At 38.4% G+C, this 23,436-nt stretch overlaps 1 protein-coding gene across 3 annotated transcripts; it reads right to left on the reverse strand.

Annotated features, from left to right (window-relative positions):
* Positions 1-816: 816 nt before the first annotated feature.
* On the reverse strand, positions 817-22,981 carry LOC122066070 (ATP-dependent DNA helicase Q-like 3). Of its 3 annotated transcripts, XM_042629909.1 has the most exons (20): positions 22,716-22,975; positions 22,367-22,549; positions 21,642-21,749; positions 21,505-21,512; positions 21,301-21,384; positions 16,251-16,391; positions 16,100-16,134; positions 15,509-15,592; positions 15,105-15,193; positions 12,971-13,123; positions 12,788-12,884; positions 11,515-11,518; positions 11,241-11,390; positions 11,067-11,159; positions 10,917-10,982; positions 10,672-10,799; positions 9,524-9,618; positions 4,824-4,951; positions 2,130-2,233; positions 817-1,815 (listed from the first exon to the last, which is right to left on the reverse strand). In XM_042629909.1, the coding sequence occupies exons 2-20, from the start codon at positions 22,515-22,517 to the stop codon at positions 1,233-1,235; spliced, it is 2,301 nt and encodes a 766-aa protein (XP_042485843.1). In that variant the 5' UTR covers positions 22,518-22,549; positions 22,716-22,975; the 3' UTR covers positions 817-1,232. The 3 variants fall into 3 exon arrangements, with proteins under 3 accessions (XP_042485843.1, XP_042485835.1, XP_042485849.1); XM_042629901.1 differs by having other exon boundaries at positions 11,067-11,390; positions 22,716-22,981; XM_042629915.1 differs by lacking the exon at positions 15,509-15,592.
* Between the last annotated feature and the right edge of the window lie 455 nt (positions 22,982-23,436).

Here is a 23,436-nt window from a genome sequence, read left to right on the forward strand (position 1 = left end):
AATTGTCTTCAACTTCTTTACTAAATTTAGTGATATAGCACTATCAATAAAAGGAATAGAATAGAACACTAACCTCCTCCTTTTTATGCACAAAGAACAAGACTGACTTTGGGCTCCACATAACTGAATTTCATATCAGCAACTTTGATTCTTGTAGACAATATACAAAAACGATAAGCAACATTTCACTTGGTCCAACGGTAAGGTATGAATATTACGACCTTTGGTCAAGCAATCAAAACAACCTCTCGACATTCTCGAGGAAAGGTTGTGTAGTTCTTTCTCAAGCTGGTGGGAGATTAGTGTATTGACTGAACTTTGAACCCACAATCACTAGATTCACCACATGGTTCTCAACCATATTACAATTAAATTTTTTTTTTTTTTTGTTTGGTAGATAGCATATTACAAATTTGTTAAACTTAACCTAGATCAGCTCTATGGTTCATGACAACAAGTGGTTTCTCGCTTTCATAAATCTCTCCACGCGGTCGTAAAGAGTATTTAAAGGGACATCTGTGAGAGGAAAAGGACATGTCTTGTCACAAAGCTTCACATAAAAGAGTCATTACACTCTACATAAGGTTATGGTTGTTGTTGTAGTTGTTATGAACGGTCACATATCCAAATGAGATCAAGTGAGAAAAAGGCAAAAATCCAACCTTCATTGGATGAATTTGACTCTTTGCGCACACCGAGAGAGAGAGAGAAGTAAGAAGGGTCACATTAAACACTCAATGGAGACAGGAGAGTCGAACCCACGACCTACTAGGAGGTCAACACCCTACTGAGGGTACTAACAAACTGCACTAGCAATTGTCTTCAACTTCTCTACTAAATTCAGTGAAATAGCACTATCAATAAAAGGAATAGAATATAACACTAACCTTGTCCTTTTTATGTACAAAGAACACGACTGCCTTTGAGCTCCACAGAATTGAATTTCAGATCAGCAACCTTGATTCTTGTAGACAATATACAAAAATGGCAAGCAACATTTCACTTGGTCCAACGGTAAGGTATGAATATTATGACCTGGTGGTCAAGCAGTCAAAACAGCCTCTCGACATTCTCGAGGAAAGGCTATGTAGTCCCCCCCCGGGGGACCTCGCACATATGGGAGCCTCGTGCACCGGGTATGCTCTTTTTTTTAAGCATCATTTACTACAAAAGAACCATGTTCAACGACCAACATGAACACAAGAAACAAAACTGATAAAACTAGTGTCGTTCTACTGCATTCTCATCCTTTTCCCAGCATTCTTTTGTGCCCCAGAAGATGATTCCTTGTTCGATGCCGCTGAAAGATCCAATCGGCTCTCTTTTGCTTTTCTGTTGACAAACTCTGAGAATGATGGTATTGGAGGTAGTTTTGACGCCTGGAAAGAACTATCCATCTGTGAGGTGTTGAAAGTAGCTTTGGATCCAACATCAACACAGGCTCCAATCAATTTCGGCAGTCCCTGACCCTGCTCTTTTGGGGCTTCCAGAGAAGTACCCCTTCGTAGGGTGCTGAAAGAAGTTTCAGATCCAACATCACCACAGTAAACTTCGATTGATTCTTGTGGCACCTGGTCTTGATCTGTGGGGTCTCCCACAGAATAAGAAGACTTAGTTGGATGAGAATTCAATGTACAGGTATCACTCTCCCGTGTGAGAAAGGTACCAAGCCGATCCATTAACTCCTTATAGCTTGAGGTTGACACCCACCTAAACGTACTTGCCACTTGTGAATTATAGAATGTCTTTCCCAACTTCCCATACTTCTTGAAGCACTCGTTTTCGAGGTAGGTGGCTGATGCTTCCAATTCGATCCTGCACAAAGAAGAGCAAGAAAATTGATAGTACAGTTACTTTGCAGAAGAAACCTAGGCCTTCAATAGAAGATGGCAGTTTCCACCTTTGTTGCAGCATTATTATGCATTTGGCAACACAAAGGGTTTAGATCTGCAGTTGGATAAGCCCCCAGCTACAAAATCTGCTTGGTCAAAAATAGGCTATTCAATTTGGTATTATCAACCATTTCCTAAGAAACCTCCTACATATAATCTTACGCATTAATAAAATAAAGTAGTACTTAATTGAAAAGACATGCTTCAGAAAAATAATATGAAGAACTATTGGCTTACTTCAAGTTCCCATGTTGGGTCTGTTTTAGGGCATTTAACAATCTTTCTTTGCTTGCTTCCCTCTGTGCTTCAGATATGACCTTATTGTTAACAAGGCTACCATTCTGCACAGAATACATGGTCATTAACAACATCAGAAACATATTACCATAAAAATATCTACCATTTTAGCACGTTAATGCAATCTGAAATAAATGGTTGTACTGCACAAAGGGGGTCCTTGGGTTGCAAAGCAATAGCATGTTACATTGTTACCAATTCTAACACACTGTCCAGTGTGACACAGTGTACCTTAAAGTGCAGGAGTGGGGATGGGCAACCTTGACTTGTGTATGAAAAGGCCAACTGATTTGATTTTGGTGTACATATATTACAGACAATCTGAAATTTTACAAGGAACTTCAGCTATGTATCATAAAATAAGCAAGGGGATAGTAATTACTGTGCCTGTCACAGATGAGTAAAAGGGAGAAACCAATATAACTGTAAGCATAATTCTTGCAGAGGCTTTGGACCAAGGTAATAAGGAAACATCTACAGGTCTCTGTATCCTAAATGAATATGGCGTGTGTGACACCGTATAACATAACCAAATAGGATTGATACTTGATTGATATGTTTGTCTTTCTATTGAAAGATATACCTTCATGTGTATATATATATATATACATACATTTTGGGAGGGGTTTTCGGATGTTAAAATCACTATCCTCTTTCACAAGGAAGGGGGGGGGCGGGGGGGGGCAGGGGAGGGGGGAATGATACAGGGACATGTGAAAGAGGTGAATATAACCCCATGTATATATTTTTATGATTACTTCAATGAGGCTGTTTCTTATGTTTCTCGACAGGGGGCTTTCAGCTTTCCCTACTCATCAAAAGGAGAGTATGCCAAATCACCAAACCCACAGATATTGTTGACTATAGTGAAGGATGGTATATATGTAAATTCCTGTAAAGATTCAGTTTGAAATCTTCAGTCCCTTACAGGGAGTTGATAGCAGAAAATATGGTGTTCACTATTTGATGGGATGCAAGAAGAGTTAGACAAACTCATGGGTGTAGTGTTCAAGGATATCATATGCCAGAATGATAAATTCCTTAAAAGCATGTATCATCTATCAATATCATTGCCAAAAAATAATTGACAACATATTTTTTGTTGGAAGGGAAACATGAAGAATTGTATAACTTGCTGGCTCATTTATAAAATTCTCTAGTTTGGGGAGTTTTGAGTCTTGATAAAAACATACCAGTCATTTTTTTTATTTTTTATAATTTAACGTACACATAATAGAAGAATAACCTGGTGGCATGTAGCAGCAGTTCAATGGTATGTTCATCCAAAATTTAATATGCATACTACATATACATAGCCACATTTTCTATCTCAATTTTCAATCCTAAATATTTAATATATATTGCCCCAATTTTTTGCATCTCTGAAGTGGGCGAGGCTGTGTGATGCAGATTAATCACCAAAAAATGCTTGTTTTATTAGGAATAAGCCTAGGGTTGGGTTCCATACATGTTGGACCTTTAATCCCATGTGTTTTGAGTGTAATAGACCACTTTTATAGATCTAAAAGGGGGAGCTCTAAGGATGCATACGGGATTACTAGTTAGTTTCCATTTTCATTAGTTTCCTTTTTAGTTGGGTTTAATTTGAGTTATATTTGTTTCCTTGGGAATCAAGTCATTAGTAGTTAGTTTCCCTTTTCAACTAGTTTTTAATTTCAGTTTTTAGTAACTATTGTATTAGAAGAATATTTGGTTTCCTTTTTGAGGAACCTTCTATTTTGTAATTCCCTCTCCCATCAACATTATAAATAAAGAGATGTCCAGAACTGTGGTCAACTGGTTTAGTTTACATTCTATTGTTCTCTTGACCATTGGTTCATGTTTTTATGATGATTTGAACCTAGTTGAAGCCCTTGTAATTCCCCATCATCTATTACATTGTTCTGATCAGCAGTACTTCATTATAGAGGTCGATATATCACTGTTACAGATCTGGAGTTTTATTTGCCTGAGTTGTTTTGCTTTTGTCCTACTTTGTTGAGGGTGTTCTTTGATTAAAATTTCCTACAATTGAGACTTGGTTAGTTCACCTACCCTAGTCTACAATACTGTGGCACAACGTATAAGTTGTACTATTGCAACATGTTGGTCACAGGTTCAAAACTTGGAAACAGTCTCTCCTGTGATGCAGGGGGTAAGACTGTGTACAAATGCTCCTCCCAGACCCTACAGTAGTGGGAGCCTCATGCACTGGGTTGCTCTTTTTATTGGCATCTCTGAATTGTTTGACCGCTTTTTTTACCATTTTGTTCAAAATCAACACCATTTTATATATAAGTTTGACCACCATGTTTTTGCTTTCCCATATTAACTAACATGGATTCAATTGTTCATTTGGCCAAGGTATACAAAATTTTGAATTATCAATGAGGTGACATGTTGATCCACCAGTTTAAGGGGGACCTGATGGCATGTCAATTGGTTCAACCTACAGAGTCGGACAGGTCACAGAACGCTGCTTAATATATTCCAAGAAAGCTCCCGCCAGCTATTTGTTTTGTTATTATTTCAATAAGCCTCCAAGCCCTTACTAATTCCTATTGCTGGAAAATGTCAATAAAAACTCTTCTACCCACTAAGAAAATTGTGGAAACTATAGATTTTAAAACAGACCTGTTTTTCAGTAGCTTTTTTCCTATAATAATCCTCTTCAGCATGCTGCAGGAATTCAATTCGCTGATTTAGTCTTGACTTTGATGTCAATTTTGATCGGGCTACGCTTTTCACAGCCTCCACAGTATCTGCCATTTCAAAGATTCAACTTATGAGTAACTATAGAAATTCAAAACAGAGGAACAAATATAATAGAGATATATGCCATTTCTAGATTTGGACCTGTCAGGACTTGGGAGTCAAAAAACCACATTTGTATGGCCAGAAACAGAGTGAAAAGCTAAGACATTGTAAGCTCAGAAATTGAAACAAAAATAAATAAACGAATAAAAGATAAAGAAATCTTGTAGACACCACAATAAAGCAAGGTCAATTGCACACCTCCAAAGTTAATAATATAATATCAACAGATAGAAAAGAATTCACACTTCAAAGTAACAATTAACATTGCATTCAACAGAATCCCTCTCCAAAAAGCTGCCCATCTTTACTTGAATGAACTAGTTGTTGAAGTTGTGGTGACAGTACTCAGGGTGATGTTTATAATTTGCGGTAGAGATTAGTTATGTGTTTACAAGTCATAGTGCCATTTAGTATATAAGTTGTTAAGTAGAGACTACTGCGGGAGGTTTTTATGGATTAAGTTGTAATCAGTCACGACTCTTAGGAGTCATAAGTTGTATAATATACTGCTGCTCATGGTTTGGCTAACTACACACAAACCGTGAGCCTCTTTTTTATTCCCCAATCGATCTCTCTCTTGGTTCTCTTCTTCTTTCACTTTCTTCTCTTCTTTTCTACTTCTTTTCTCCTTCTCTGCTGCTCCATAGATTCTGGTTTGTTTCTTCTTTCTCTCCTACTTCTTTCTCTTTCTCTTCTTCTTCTCCTCCATAGATTCTGGTTTGTTATATTTGATTTTGCCACATGGTATCAGAGCCATTAAGAAGAAGAAAATATATGAAACCCAAGTTGTTGAAACATGAAAACTAGGGTTTTTTGCGAATGAAGATTAATGCTGCCGGATGCACATGAAGACTGATTGCTAGATATTATATCCAATATCTCATCTCTCTCCACAAGTTCTCTGCTGATATGAAGATTTCTGTTGATATGGAGTTTCCTGCACATGGTTCTCCACTACTGCCTGTGCTGAACGTGTTGTTGATCTAATATACATCCTGGATGGGTGCTTGACTACTGATCGCCTGTTTACATATTAAGTGTAGATCATCAGATTTGTCTACTGTTCCCCCCATACTGTGTGGCTGCCAAGTGTTCTAGGTAACCTGCTAGTTTGGTGAAGTTACCAAGTATTACAACCCGACCGTTGGATCAATTGGCAATTTTCAGCATATATTCTGCACTATTAAAATAACATTTGTGTACTGTGTTTTGACTGCAATATGATGATTGGACTGCACAAGTTTTGTTTGGTGTTCTTCCCTGCATTATTGGTCAACGTGTAGTACTACGCGTGAGGGGGAGATTGGAGATTATTATCTGATATATTTGAAGATTATTATTATCTACTCATATAATCAGCATGGTGTCATCTGCTTATTTGAAGATTATTTGAAGAGTATTATTATTTGCTGTGTCATCTGCTTATCTATCCATGTCATCTGCTCAAGTTAGTAACTTGTTTTCTCATGAAGATGGTTACTTGTGGTTTGCAGAAAAATGATTGCTATTGTGGTTCATAGCTACCTTATGCTATTACTTGTGGTTCGCAACTACCTTATATTGTTACTTATGATTTGCAACTACCTTATGTTGTCACTTGTGGTTCGCAGCCACCTTAAGCCATTACTTTTGGCTCACATCAACCTATGCTGCTCTTTTATCGTCTTTGTGAAGATTACTACTTGCCTTCCATGAGAAGGTCGTATGATGTTGTTGTTGTTGCTATGGTATTCTGGCTTGCGGTTGGCATTCTCTTCCACTTATTTTATTCGTTGTTGTCTAGATTTATTCAACCTGAAAATTTTTCCTCTACTATTGCTGCTGGTGATTGGTGTGCTTATGATGGTACTATGGCTGGAAGATGTTTTTCATGCAGTTCTGTTGTTGTTGACCACTGGCTTCTATGGTTGTGTCTCTTCAAGTTGAGTTCTACTGGCTATGTCTATCCCTATTGTTCCAAGCTGGAGCCTGGAAATCCGGAATATATATGCTCTAGCTTGAGGGGGAGTATTGAAGTGGTTGTGACGTTTAGAAGTGGTGATGTTCACAACTTGTAAGAGTTTTGTTAGGTGAATAAAGTCATAACGCTGTTTAGTATTTATGGTATTGTTTAAGTTGTGAAGTAGTAACTACCATGGGGGGACTTTCATGAATAAACTTGTAACTAGTCACAACTTTTAGGAGTCATAAATTCTATAATATACTGCTGCTCACAGTTTGGCTAACTACACACAAGCCATGAGCCTCTTTTTTGCTCCCCAACCGATCTCTCTCTACTTCTCTCTTGGTTCTCTGCTTGTTTTTCCTCTTCTCTTCTCTTCTACTTCTTTTCTCCTCCTCTTTTTCTTCTTCATAGATTATAATTTGTTATATTTGATTTTGTCACACTAATCAATCAACAAGACAGCCAGTTTTTCCCTTTCATTTGGAAATTTAGCTAGTAGTAGTGAATGCTGGTTAAATATGGTTGCTTAACAAAGTAAGTGATGTAGGGAGTTCCTAGGTGACTAGGTTTCCTACAAGATTAACTAACTAGGTAGGGTTAACTCAAGGGACTTGGGTAAGCAGGACAAAAGAAACCCAACAAACAAGATTTAACATGCAACATAGAATGAGACTAATAGACAAAGTAGCAAAAAGCAATAATAATCTAGGAAGAAAAACACATAAACTTAATCAAGCTTCAAGGGGAAACATGGGGTAGGGAACATGGCAGCAATCAAAATTAGGTTACAGCACTAGTTTATTAAGCATCAAAAGTAGATAGAAACCCCATGCTATATGCTCTAAGATCAGTTATACTAATAATAAGAGGACCAGCAATACTTAAGGCAAACAGTGTGGTGAATAAAAGGTCAAACAATTGCTAAAAAAAGGGGTGGGTTCTATTGGAAGTAACAGAGTAAATATTGAGGGGATAATGGAGGGAATGGGAGGGTTTATTCTGTACTGATCTGTTGCCCAGGTCTGAGAATAAAGGAAGAGAACCCAGATTTGAAGAAGATGTCCAATAGCAGTCTGATTGTTGAAAAGAGACCAGCAGCAGCCCAGTCCTTGTTGTAAAGGATAGCAGCAGTCCAGTATTGAAGAGAAAATCAGCAGCAGTTCAGTATCAAAGGCAGCAGCAATAGTTCCACATCAAAAGGTAGTAGCAGCAACAGATGTTGGCCGGCAGCAGTAGACATTAAACAGCAACAGTAACAGTATACAGTAGCAGTTCAAGTCAATAATCCAGCAGTAGTTCCAGTGAGGAAAGATATAAAGTGAGAGAGGGAGGGAGGGAGGTAAGAGAAGAGATAACCGAGAGAATAAAGAGAGAAAAGGCAAGAAAGAGAGTGAGAAAGACGAAATTGAAAGAGAGAGAATCGTGAGAGGGGTGGGGGGTTTGCTCCTTGGCTGTTTTTCAATTCACATTCATTAATTAGAACCGTGGCCAATGGCCTTACATAAATAAGAGACTAATTACTAAAAAAAGAAAAGATTATTCTAGGAATAAAAAAGAAAAGATTATTCTACGAATGCTATTTCATAAACAAAGAAACTTTCTAAAAAGGAATCAATAGGATAATTACTTAGTTTCCTAATTAACTTAAAGACTCAAATAAACAAAATCCTAGGAAATAAAACTACTAAACTATCAGATTTGGTGGGGGCCACACAATCTTGGCAAATTTTGGAAGGAGAGGACTCGATCCAGAGCTGGGAAAGCTGGATCGAGCCTTCCTTTATTCTTCTTCTTTCTTCTTCTTCCTTCGGCTATACGTCTTGATGTCCCCATCAGTAAGCCACCCACCCCAAAATAAAAGCTACTACAAAATAACTCATGCATTTCACCAGGTTGGCAAAAATGATCACAACTCACAGAGTCAAGTTGCACAAAGCACATATCATGATTTGTTGAGGGCAAAAAAGTATACTCTTTGAATAGTAAGTCAACTAATCATGAAAGCTAACATATTCTCAATCGCACTTTATTAATAATGATTAGTCTAAAATCTCTCACCCAAATTTCCTCTAAATATCTTAAAAACGCAATATTTATAACTGAGATCATGGATGCATCAATGAATTGAACCTTTGAGCAAAAAAAAATCATATTAAAGAAATTGGAAATATAATGTACACAGGTACACATTATTATGGGCTGCTTCCAATGCCTTTTTCTTAACACGGAGGGATTTTATTTTTTTGGGTTGGAGGGGATGGGAAGGAGCAAAGTTTAAAAAACTCGGAATCGGGTACGGGATCAGTCTCCATCAATTCCAATACAAATCATCCTGGAATAGGCCAGGAATCAGCTGGACTGACTCAGCCTAACTCGGCCGGACAGTTCAGGTAGAATGGGGGTTAATTGGAATCAGCCCAGTAGATTCCATGTCAAATCAGCAGATTTCGCTGATTCCAATCCAATTTTTAAAACCCTGGGAAGGAGGGCAACATTATCATTCAAAGAATGATAGAAGCATTTATACAATTTCAACACTATATGAAATTTTAAGAAAGAACTCAAGAAATACCATCATAATCAGAGATATCTTCCTCTGAGCCACTAGCTTCATCATCACGATTCCAGAACTCGGTGTATTCATCATCATCAGCCATATTTGAGGAGCTGAAACGTAGTATGGTGGATAATGAAGAATATCAAGCAAAATAAGATTTGGTATTTCAATTCAAAAGATACTTCAGATAAAGAAACATATATTCCAGACATCAGTTCCAAATAGTTGGAGCTAAGCAGGTGTGCCGAAAGTTGAATTATGTAACTTTGATGAAGACAACGCCCAGCCAGAACGGCTTAGTCCCACTCATTATAGTGATTGCTTCATCTCAATTCTGAGTAAGCATGAGCAGATAAGCACCATACAACTCAACTCAACCCACTAAGCATTATCCTACTAAAACGGGCTAAGCTACATAAATCCTGTTCAACCATTCTCCTCAATCCAAGGCAATATCTGCTGTTATAAGCTGAAAGCCCCATCTGTAAGGGAATACCCAGATATTTTTGCTACTTATTGCGAAAAATATTTCCAACCAAAAGATTCCTTGTAGTAAGACTAAAATTCAAAGAGGACCATGAAAGAGCAAGAGAAGAGACAAGGTTAATTAAGTCATTGGAGAGCCTTGATCCCATTCACAACGGGTACAATGAAATGAAATTGAAATTCTTAAAAATGCAATTTTTAAACTAGATTCTTTAAGTAGTGTCTGGAGAATTATATTCCGCTTTCAGAGTAGGAAGCGAGTTGTCTCATGTTTTGGGTTTCCCGTTATCATGATTATTGGGATTCTATAACATTCTTCTCATATCAATAGTATTTATTGTTGCTTTTTAACATGAAGAAATATCTTAAAAAAATAAGTAAGAACACTTGGTCTTTCCTAATTTCTCAGAGTCAGTTTCTAAACTGCAACGTAGTCCAAGTGCTGACAGATGATGCTTGCACAACCACTAGCCAAAGACAAGACTCCAACCTGTCCAACAGTTAATGGCTTATGAGAGCTGTGTGTGCACATGCTCGCATGCATGTGCTCAAAGCTCACCCTCTCTCATGCAAAATGTAAAACAAGCCAAGAATCCAACATTAAAAAAAAAAAAAAGTTGTCATAAACTTACAAGTAGTAGAACTAAATGACTAACTAAATAAGCAAATAAAAGTACCTGCTGATAATGATATTCGAGAATGCATTCTTCTGTATAGAGGTACATGTAAGTTCCTTCACATACTTTGCAACTAGATTTGGATGTTTACAGGCATCACAAGATTTTCCACATAATGATGCAAGGACCTATTTGAAGAGATAAGATATAAGTTGGTGCACCCAGCACAAAAATAACAGAAAATTAGGATTTGAATATGCAGAATGATACTGGGTTTTCAAAGGTACAAAAGAGGCTCTCAATACCTCTTCTCCAAAACTCTCAAGAATTTTTTTCCTACGACAACCGGACCCTTCACAATATTCAACCATCTGCAAGCATCATGTACTCAGGCTCTAATATTAAAGCAATGGCAAAGTTCCAACAAACTTTACTAACAGGATTGAGAAATGCACCTGCTTGAAATCTGCGAGGGATTTCTTTCGCAAGCCATCTTGGGAGCCTAAAGATTGTGACTTCCTGCTTTCAGCGTTGCTCAGAATAAATTCCTGCCACAAATCTTCTCTATGCTTAAGAAACCACAGTGACAACTTCATGAGTTCAAAGAATGGAAAACCAGAAACTAATACCATTCTTTTGCTGTCATCCATTCCATAGTACAGCAAACTTCTCGAGGGCAGCTGATCACGCCCAGCTCTTCCTGATTCTTGATAAAAGGCTTCCATTGACTTTGGAATATTAAAATGGCAAACAATCCGGACATCCTTTTTATCTATCCCCTGCATTTTTTTCTTTTAATTAGCTATGACTTCAACAGGTTTGAAGGTAAATTTTATCTACCAAAGAGTGTTGAAAGAATAAATAGTGCAAAATCTTTCAAACCCAAAGTATTCAGTAGCATACCATCCTGAAGCAATACCAATTATCTCTCAATTTCTATGGCATGCACCAGATGAGCTCCAGTCAAAGTACCAGCAAGCAAAGCAATAAAGACTATTAAGTCCCAAGTTAATGTTGTAAATCATATGGAAGAACTCAAAAGTGCAGTTCTAAATGAAAAAAAAGGAATTTTCTTTCCAAGATTCAAGAACAATGAACAAATTGTTGCAACAAAAACCAACCACTGGACCATTTTGATAAGGAATTTTGTGCAACCTGAAGACTCGAAAACAATAAGGGAAAACCAACAAGGACATGGATTGAGGTAGTGAAAATAGTATTGACTCTTGTCAATAATTGTTTACTAGAAAAACTGAGCAAGACAGAGCAGAACAAAAGAACAGGGTTTCAGTCACCGACCCTGTATCATTGAGATAAGGTTTAGCTGACAAAGTTTTGCTTACGTTCTGCATCTTCTGCAAAGATAAATACTGGTCCACCAAAGACATATGCAGTAGACTAGATTTGAGTATATTAGAACAAAATTGCAGGTTAAAAGAAACAGCTCAAAAGAAAATAACTGTACCTTGCAAGCTGATAATCTCTTAAAAGGCACATAGCCAAATCATCAGTTTCTAGATTGGGGAACCTAAATGTTTGCAAGGGAACCTGGGATAAGGAGGATTTCTCTCTGGGAGCCTCCCCTAGATGGTCTGGCCAAGCTTAACGTTAATGGTCGTTGTTTAGGAACATGGGGCTATCAAGGAGCTAGGGGTGTAATCAGACTGTAAGATGGAGGAGTAGGGCCTTTCTCTGGACCGGTTGGTGAGGGAGATTCCACAAATGCTGAGTGGAAGGCTACACGAACGGGGCTGCAGCTGCTGATTACAGAGGGATGGAATGATGCTACTGTTGAAGGTGATTTAGGCTATTTAGCAAATGCATCAGATGTATGAAGGATTCTATGGAAAAGCCATGGTGAAATGCTCAGCTGCTTAGGCTTATTAGGGAGTTGGCAGCCCAATCCAACACCTCCTCCCAGTGGAAGCCAAGAAGTGCCAATGATATTGCAGATGATTTGGAGAAGCAAGGGCTTGTGAGACCTACACTTTGTTTCAGGAATTCCCTCGCCAGCAGCAAAGTAATGATGCTTCCGGAGGGGGCTCATTAGTTTGGTCCTCCGTATTATCATTGTATCTCTATATACTTTTATGTGCTAATGTTTCATTGCATGAATAAAATTACCATTAATTATCTCACCAAAAAAATGTATCCTTCAAGTTTTCAGAGAGAATACCCGAAAGCAACCGTTGCCACAACAACTCGAATTTTGGAAGAAACCCAGTCATCTAAAACAGAACTTCGCAGTTTACTGTTCAAACCTGCATGATAAGCTAAACAAAAAAAATAGAAATAAGAAAACAAGTTCACCAAAGGTATGAATAGTATAAGTAAAGAAATACCACTTTATTTGGTTTACCAGCACAGGAAATGCCATTCTTTGAAAGATGAGCAGATAAATAATCACAAGTTGTACGTTCAAGGCAGTACACAATTGAGGATACATCTCCAGTAGATTTGAGTAAATTAGACAGATCCACATAGACATCATCGAGCAAATCTTTATATCGAACTGCAACACACAACCAACAAATCAGATCTGAATACATTGTAACTGTAGCCTTGCACTGGCTCACTTCCACCATTATCACTATGCTTCCCTTTCAACATAGCTGAACAGTTGTGGGCATAGACCCAAAACTGAGGGCAGTAAATGCTCCAAAAAACTTCACAAAAATATTGCCCAGTTAAGCCAAACACTGTCTAATCAGGAGCAACACATTCTTCAAGCACATCACCACTTAAGAAGGTCCATGACTAAGGTTTCAATCACCATAAGCAAGTAAACTCTTTGGAAACAACACAACCAGCAGCCTTATGGTGCTGCGAATCAAATAATCAAACCAAATGCAATGGACAAACAGAAACTTCAAAGAATTGATACGAACCCGCAACCCCCCATTTACAAATCAATAAATACCATTCATTAACCACGGATACATTCACCAAAACCAATCAACAGCAGCTACTAAAAAACACTTGAATAAGAACCAGCCGCTGCAGTAACTTTAATAACCACCATCCAGACACATCATTTACTGTACACTATATACAAAAGACGCTGAAAAGTAACTAATAGAACTCGAAGGCAAGCCTTGAACTGAAATCGCAGTAGCTGTTTAAACAAGTACAAATAACCATCCAAACTCTTATCATAGCAACATAGTATCAGCAATGAAACTACCCTAACAACAGCTGGAAGTACTAGAGAGTAAAAAAGGTCTGAAAGTAGCCCACCATTGACTCCAATCTAAACAAAATGGAGCGAAATCACTATCACGCAAGCAGATATGAAGGGACAACTCAAAATCCTCATGCTCCAAGTGTCAAAGACTCTCCATATGGATTTGTGAAACAGATTACTTTGGTTGGATGTCCTCAGGAAAAAAAAAAAAACTAAATTAAGTATAAATTCAACTGCTAAACCAAATAATACGAAATTGAACTCCATGTTCTGAAACCAACACATATATTGGCCATAAAAGAGGCCAGGTCACGAGTCACCAGTTCAAGGGCAATAAAGTATATTAGATTGTTGGCCTCTAATACTTAGATATATATATATATCAAGTTCATCTAGCACTGACATGTTCCCCATGGTTTGAAAACTCGGTGAAATCTGCCGAATCTCGGATTTTTCAGTGGTTTTTTTTTATTTTATTATTATTTTTTTTTTAATTTACGAAACGAAACTGCATATGAAACAAAAAAGATACAATTTCAATTATATTTTGGTCATCTCGTCGAAATTTCAGTCATTTGGTTTCAAAATTTCGCTCATTTCGGTTATCTCGGTCATTTCATTTCACTAATTTTGGCCATTAGCCCCTAAAATGGCCAAGCAAAACACATGGAAAAAGAACATTGTTTCGACAAAATTTTGGCGGAATTTCGGTATTTAAGGACTAGTAGAAAATCAATCAGTTTGATCAGCCAGCTGACCAGGTAACGCCACTGTTATTGGCCATCAAATGATATTCCACCTTTACATTTGAAGAACCTTGTTCATACAGCTGCTTATGTCAGCCATACAGCAGAATGAAATCCGCAAGCTCTGTCCTCCAGTCTCTCAAGTTATAACCAATCTTCCTAGGATCAGACAACTGTTTGCAGTGAATTGGATGGACTTAGGATTAAAAGGAGGAAGAAACAAGAGACGAGAGGATGAAAAGGCAAGGGACAGAGAAGAGAGAAAAAGCGAGAGAGAGAGAGAGCGCTTGTAGGAGGCTCTCATCTCAGTTCCATTTTCAGACTAATTTAGAGTAGACTAGAATACAATTATTCTCAAGAAGCTCACCCAAGAACATCTCAATCCAGACAATCAACACTCAGCTACGAGCAAAATAATCAAATAAAGAGAAGAAAAGAAAAGTAGATCAGTTGGAAATAAAGGGCAAAAGCAACAATTAAGCAATAGATTCAGCAAAACCTGCATGCTGCATCACAGAAATTCAGATAGCAAAAACAGAATTAAGGAATTGGATACAGCTCACCTTCATAGAATATATTAGGACGATTGAATGATGACCTCAGGACTAAAGGGTCTCGCAAGGACAATGTCTCCACCACATCCTTCTGAACTCTGCAATACAAAGACGGTCAGGGATGTGGTAAAATGCTTTACATTGACCCGGGAAACAGAACCATTTTAGGACAAATAAAAAAATTATACAACAATAGCAAAAACAACTCAGCCTTATCCCAACTTAATGGGATTGGCTACATGGATCCGATCAAGACAGCAAAAGGAAGAGTAGAAGTAAAGAATGAATAATAATAATAATAACAAGAGAGAGAGAGAGAGAGAGAGAAATGTTAAACAATAACAAACCTAAGAACAGCTGTTGGTATAGACAACAATCCTGGAATTAAAAATAGAGTAAAGCCTGAGACTCACTTAAGAACAGCTGTTGCTGTCAGAGCCAATATTGGCACATCTGGAAGGTGGTTCCTTAGAGATGAAAGCTTTCGGTAGCTAGGCCTGCGCTTGAGCAAGAATACGAAACGGGAAATGGAACAAAATAAGCCATTTCATAATATTTTTTTATGTGATTAGGCATGGATAAGAATACCAGTTCTTGAACACAAATACCAACTATAAACTAACCTATGCAACTTAGTACCAGTTAGTGCCAACCAAATGAAGTCAAACATCACAAAACAATTATATAATGACACTGGAGTTCAAATTATTACTTTATTAGATAAGCAGTAGTGTCAGGAGTACAATAATAAGTTCATAACTAAGAATCTCTCAACATGTCTATCAAGCTACAGATATAATGAAGATATACGCAGACATAACCAAGGCATTGTCATAAAGGCCATGTGGATAGTGTACAAATAGATCACATACCGGTCCTTCTGGAAATTGGTGTATATGGGTTACATACTTACATGTCAACCATCACTGCCTGGTCTCGACCCACACCCACCAAAAAGGGAAGAAAAATAACCTAATAGTTTTTAAGACTGTCATATCACAAACCTGAAGTCATGGCCCCATGATGAAATGCAATGAGCCTGAAAATTAAACAGAAAAAAAAAAAAAAAAAAAGTGTGGTAACGCATCTTTAACTGAATCTAACTACAAAAACTATAAAGCATCATCTTTACTAATACAAGCTACATATGCACACCTCATCTATGGTTATTAGATTCAACAAGCCTCTAGCATGAAGTTTCATTAGCTTTGACATAAATCCAGTTGTTGCAATCAATTCTGGAGTCACATAGAGCAACCTTAAGGAAGGCTTTCCAGCGTCAATATCTTTATGGATCTACAATAAAAACAGAAATTATGTTGGTTAGGCAAGAACTTGACAGGACATATAAGACTACAGTTTCCAAAGCTCAACCGAAAAATGAGAACTAGCCTTTTTTTTTTGGGGGGGGGTGGATAATTAATTCATTACCAAAGAAGAAGAAAAATACATACAAAGCCCCAACAGAGGGGGGAGAGAGGAAAAGACATGGGATCAACCCTCAGGAAGAGGAGGGGAGATCCTAGGAAAAAAAAATATGATTGTTCCTTGGAGAAGCATTACAATTTGAAGAGACACCGGAAATTTTGGCTTTGACATCAAAGGAAATTGAATCCCAAATCTTTTCCATTGGACAAGAGTTGGAGGTCCATCTCCTACGGTTGTGTTCCATCCAGATCTAGCTAATGGTGGCACAGAAAGCAAGCTTGCCCAAGGTGTCACGAATAGAAGTCTTGGCAAATGACATATCCATCCATAAGCACTCCCTCTGGAAAGGGAGATTTCTCCTCCTTTTGGGCCAACACTTTGCAAGCACCCCTTTCCACGTAGATGAGGATGAAAGGCAAGCAAAGAAAAGATGATCTATGTCTTCTAGCTCAGTCCCATTAATGTAGCACAAGGGGGAGACAAGAATCCTCCAATGTATAAGGAAAGACTGCTTGGGAAGGCAGTTAGTGAGGGCTCTCCAAGCGGTGAAGCTTTGGCGGGAAATATGATGCTTGAACCAAATTAACTTGTGCCAAGGAGAAGAGGTGCCATGAATCCTGACAAAATCCCAAGCCGCCTTGGAGCTGAAGAGACCTGAATGGGTGGGGGTTCATATAATATCATCTCTCCTTTGTTGGGTTCAGGAAATGGAGGGTAGAGAATTCCAGACATCAGCAATCTAAGAGAGTAGGGACCAGAGGGGTCCAGATGCCTGAAGTCAAGATACTTGCAACTAGCGAATGCTTGGAGATGCCAGAACTATAGATGACTCTGGCACTGATGACATAGAACAGAATCCCCATCAAAGACCAAGGATCCAACCAAAGGGAAGTAGAGGACCTATCAATAATCTGAGTAGAGATAGCTCCGGAGATAGATAATCTAAGCAATAGGATCTTGCACCAGACACAAAAAGCATCAGGGGAGAACGGAATTGTCCATAAGGAGTCCGAAAGAAGGAGGCCCAAGTGCACTCGATAAACCCAGATGCTTTTCTTCTTAGTTATCAACTTCCAAATCAGCTTGATAACACCAGCGGAATTGACATCTGTAATACGCCTCGGACCCAAACCGCCTTCAGCCTTTGAGAGACAGATAGCAAACCAACTTAGAGGCTGAAGAAATCTGGAGCATTCAGAACTTTTCCAAAGAAAAGCAGCAAAAAGAGATTCAAGCTTTGATATGGTGGACTTAGGCAACCATAAATGCAGACCAATAAATGTAAGAGGATTGGAGAAGTTATTTAATAAGCTTCAATTGCCCGCATAAGATAGGAATAATAGGATTCGAGACAACTTTTCTAGTATAATGCCAAGAATATAGAATAAAACAAAGAGGCATAGTCCATGGGCAAACATTTATGGACCTTCCTAAATGGATAACGTATCATATAGTACATGAGTGGGATTCCCATCATTTATGGACTCTTAGACAGCACTTTCTCTTCCGAAATTAACAGAATATTAGCATATATATTATTAGACAAAGACCAAATCTTTTTGTATAGGTATCCCGATGGTAAAATTCACTAGATATGCTACTATCTAATAGCAAATACATCTCCTGTAGAAGCCTCTAACTCTCAGACTTTTTCATCTCACCAGGTAGACAACCCAATACACTTGGTCTGAACCACAGCTCTATATCCGACGCATATCTCTCCATGTTGGATGAACGTATAGGTTACACAAAGAGGTCAAATTAAGGAACATTTGTGCTACCTACATCTAAAAAATAATAATGGATATAAGACGGGGTACAAGTGTACAAGTGTACAACACCCTAATTACAATTCCCAAGCATTTCTATGCCCTTTCCCACTCCTACAAACCACTGAAGATCCTGAGAAAGAACTGGATATTCTAACCACATGCTCATCACTACAAAGACCCAGAACCTACATAGGGGAACTCGAGAAAGAGTCACCCGCTCAGAGGCTCAAGTTGAGGAGTGAAGCCATTAGAGATCAGTGATGACATGCGAATAATAACGGATGCCTCTTAGAAGGCTATCCAAGACTTGGCAGACAAATGTTGTGGCTTAAATTAATAACTTCAGTGCTAGCCTGGTGGCTAGGTTGGGACAATTAGTTAATTAGAAGTCATAGATAGGTTCAAACCTTTTAAGTGTCAAGTTAACGAAATACCTTAATTAAAGAAATGTTTCTTTTGTCTTAAGTTATGTGGTGGGGATCACACCACATCGAGCCAAATCATGGAAGGGGGATTAAATAAAAGGGGGGAAAAAGTAAAGATAAGAAAGGAAACTAGTAATTTAAGAGACAAGAAAAAAGGGAATTGAAGAGAGAGAGAGAGAGAGAAAGTTAAAGAAAAAGAAGGAGAAGGAAAAAGAGAGAAGAAAGGAGAGAGAGAAATCTGAGAAGAGAAAGAGGATCGCAGGGAGAAAGAGCGAAGAAAGAAGGAACAAAGAGAGAGCACTGAAGACTCATCCCCACCTTTTCTTGATTTCATAAAACTTATTGGCGAAGGGAGGCTGCTGGACTTGCTTTTTGACAACTTGTGTTTGATCCACAACATCAGGCAAGTCAATACTTTTATAAATTTCTAATTCTTAAATCCAATCTGTCAGGGTTTTCTTGGACAGATCGATTCTGCCATAACTCTCCCACTTGCTGCCCTTTTCTCACCCTTTTGAGGGATTATTCAGCACCATTGGAGGCCCTTCCGATCAGGGTTTCAGCCCCATATGGGCTAGCTACAGCCAACAGCAGGAGATCTCCCTTTTGTCCAGAGAAACCAAAAATTTTGCCCATGATTTGCTTGATGTAATACTGATTTTTAATAGACTACCTTGGAAACAGCCTCTTCTGCAAAGCAGGGGGTAAGGCAGCGTACACTGGGTTGCTCTTCTTCTTTTTTCTTTTTCTTTTTTTTTTTTTTTTACCTTGGCCAGAACTACTCTGATTTTTGTTTTTAGGATTCTATGTATGTTATTTTCAATACTCATGCCAAATGTCAATACCTATATGATTCTTCATGATAGGAATGATCAAATCTTCATTTAATTTCAGATTTGTGAACTGGTTTTTTGTCCCTAATTCCCACATAACAATATCTAATTACAACCCAAACCAGTGGCTGGTTTCCACCCAAAACTTTGGGGTTTAGCTTTGTTCAAACTTAGTAATTCAGTGATACAGTTGGCCTTTGTCTATGATTCAAATTATAATTTCGAAATTTGGCCTCCTACATATTGAAAACTAATCTGTTTTAGGACCCAATACTGGTTGGATTTGGCTAAGAATTTTGGGTTTTGTTCGACCCACCGAGGAGGGAAACTCGACCTCAGTTTCAACCTTGTTGGACCACCTGATTGTCTAATATGAAATCCCCCACAGGTCTTGCAATAGGGTTATCGTGACCTAATGGGTAATGTCAACAGGAATTGATAGTCAACCCTTTGTTGTTCTGATGTTCCCTGGTGTTCATCAATGTTTCATACTTGGTCTTAAGTCCGATTCCATCCTCTAATCAGTCCCTGATTATTGTTTTCAATTCTGTTTAGTAGGGGCAGCGTGCGGATAAGCATGTTGGGAGTTGATTTAGAGTGACCTATGAGGGGATTTGGGGAAGTAGTTACTGGTCTAGCTAGTGGATTAGGTGATTAATAGAGAACACTTTGTAATTGCAGATTGTGACCATCCAGATACTTGGAACTCAAGGAGTTAAAGAAAGAGACATACAAGCTAAGGTAAGTGGATTATAGTGGGATTGCACCTTAGGAGTCTGATTGGTTTTTTGATGTGTTGTTTGATGTGTATGTATATTGATATGTATTTGTCCATGTCTATTTGAACCGTGCAATATGCAGGTTATTCCTGATCTCAGTTTAATCCAAGAGTACTGGTTATTTTTCCCAAAAATAACTGTGGTCCCACATTTTTTGGGGGATTGGGGTTTTCAGTAAATTTCCTGTATAGGGTTTGCTATACATTAATAGTGTGGATTTTAATATGTAAGCAATCTGAGAGAGGTGTGAGGATGAGCGGTTGCAACCCTATTCTCCTTTGATAGTGAAGTAGGATCTCATCTCATTATGGACGTAGGCAATCTTGCCGAACCACGCAAATCTTCGCATTCTTTGTGTGATTGTTGTTTGTGATTTCCATTAATTTCTTCTACATTGTTTTAGGGTTGCATTTCAACAACTCCCACAACTAGCTGTCCTTGGAAGGGCCACATCGGGCCTTCTAAAAACAAAATAGCAACCAAAACAGAGAATTCTCAACATGACCCATCCTATATCTGCCACTCGGAAGCTTTGATAGGATCCGAATCTGTGGAAAAGTAGATCCCAAGGTCCCCTACTCACATGTTAAGTTTTAGCCTAAATAGAGCTTGTAAAACAGCAAAATGAAGTATTGAACAATCAGGATTATAAAGGGGGTACATAGACATATATGAGACTTATATGATTAAATTTGAGCTTGCACTCTGACATGTGGCAATCCAGATCTTGCTCTCTCTATTCCATGCTTGGAAGTGCTTTTTTTGTCTAAAAATAGTAATAACAATAATAATCATGACCGTAACAATAATAGACTATAGCCACCCAGTTAAAATATAACTGCTGATCTTTTGCTACTTTCTTTGACCGAACCTGTACATAAGCAACTATTTCTTGCACAGATGAGAAAGTCACCACTTCAATATTCACCTTTTCATGCAGATCCCCATAAAAAAAGAAAAAAAAATACCTTTTCTCTGACAACTGAAGTCTGAGTAGATGACAGATATTCTGCAGCAATCCCCTTCTCCTTTAATGCCAGTACTTGGTTTTCCTACTCATGATGGAGATAATCCAAAACTCAGTATATCAGAGCTTGAACAATCTATTCCAGAGAAAATTTGATAAGAAGGTAAATGTAATGTAAAAAATAAGGAAATTCACTATGCCTTACCATCAATGCTGAGAGATTCAGAAAGCCATTTGACAGAAGTTAGAACCACGTTCCCATGAAAAAATTCACCATGCTTTATATGACATAGCTTCCTCAAAGAGTGAAGAATTAAACGAAACAAGCACGGTAGCATGTACCTATTAAAGGACAAACAACAAGAACAATTCCAGGTTTTGCCAATGCAGGGATCTGGTAGCACATCGATTTTCCACCTCCTGTAGGCATGAGACAAAAACAATCTCTTCCTACAAAAGAAAGCATTAATCTCACCATTAAGCCAATGATTGTTTAGACACAAAAACTAGATTAAGTGCTCTCCTGAAGGACAAAGAGTAACAAAGCAATATAGCAAATGATCACCCTGGCCGATATGGCATGTGAAGATGATTTTATCCTTCCTGCCTACATTATTCATATGGCCCATTGGTCACAAGGCCATCGTACAATGGGTCTTACAAAGGGCCTTCTAAGGGCCATCTACGTCAACCGAATGATCTCAATTTTTTAATTATCTAATCTACTGCATATTTTTGTTGTGAGGAAAAGAGAGTGAGTGATGAAAGTATTCCAGATGCTCCAACGATAAGGTTATGAGATATAAGAGAGCTTATAGGTAGTAAAGAGTATCAGTGGTGAGTAACGTGCTGCCTGCTCTCATATGCAATTGCAGAGGGGAAGAATGTTCCCTTCCTGCCCTTAACTCGATTAATAAAGCTGATGTCCCCCCCCCCCCCCCCCTCCTGGGGGGGATTTAATTTTTAATGCTTCAATTGTCTTTCTAGTTAAGGGAAAGAGCTTTGAGACTACCCAAAGACTCCCAACATCAATTGGGAACTAAGGATTTCATAGATTTTAACAAAACCTGAGATAACAGCTTCAATGGCCTCCAGCTGCTTCCCCCTGAATCCAGAATAGCCGAAATGCCATCTTAAAAGCTTCACAAGACTCTCCTTTTCACATAGTTGTTTCTCAGTACCAAACATATTTTGCAATGGCAACACTGATTTCTTCATCGCCACTGCTCGAACCCCAAACAATTACCAATCTGAAACGAAATCGGAATAAATTTCATTCATGAATGAAAATGGAGAAGAAACACATATCGTGGATTACGATGTTTTTCTTTTCTTTCGTCTTTTTAATCTGACCATGAATTCACTGGTTGGATTAAAAGAAAACCAAGAGATAACTATTAAGCATTTGATCTTAACCTTGAAATGAGGGCATCGAACTCAAGGTCTTCACTCGCCGCGCGGAGGATCCCCTCGTCCCTCCGCCCCGGGCGTACGAAAACCAATACGAAAAGTTAAAAAGGGTAAATTGCGCCGCCGCAGGTCCCTCGCGTTTGTGGAATTAACGCCTGTAATCCGTCGTTTTGAGCCGTCTAGTAGTATACAGATGAGGTCTCAAAATGATGGATCCTCTAAACCATGTATTCAAAACATACCCCCGCCCTCACCCTTTAAATGGCAACAAGTGGAACAGGTGTTTGAATCTCTACATTACGTCCTGGGGTCAATCTCTCGGGCTAGTTTCGGCCGTGCCTAGTGAGGTTTTGAATCTCTACATTACGTCCTGGGGTCAATCTCTCGGGCTAGTTTCGGCCGTGCCTAGTGAGGTTTCCCCACTTTATGACCTAGCAATGCAACCGATCTATTTAAGTAATCAGTTTTCGTATGTTAGACACAGTTCCACTTATAAATGGAGGGTCGGACAGCAATTTTTTTTTTTTTTTTTTTGGGGGATGAATAAAATTGGATCGTATCGAGGGATAAAGGATAGCAATCTTTAATCGGGCTACATGGGCTTTAACAAGCTAATGACACATTTATCTATAAACTTGATGATAATCAAGTATTAAACAATGTTTAAATGTGTTGGGATTAGTAAATAGGCTCTAAACAAGCTATAAACAGGCTTTAAACATGTTGG

Source organism: Macadamia integrifolia, chromosome 2, assembly GCF_013358625.1.
Source record: "Macadamia integrifolia cultivar HAES 741 chromosome 2, SCU_Mint_v3, whole genome shotgun sequence".
NCBI lineage: Eukaryota > Viridiplantae > Streptophyta > Magnoliopsida > Proteales > Proteaceae > Macadamia > Macadamia integrifolia.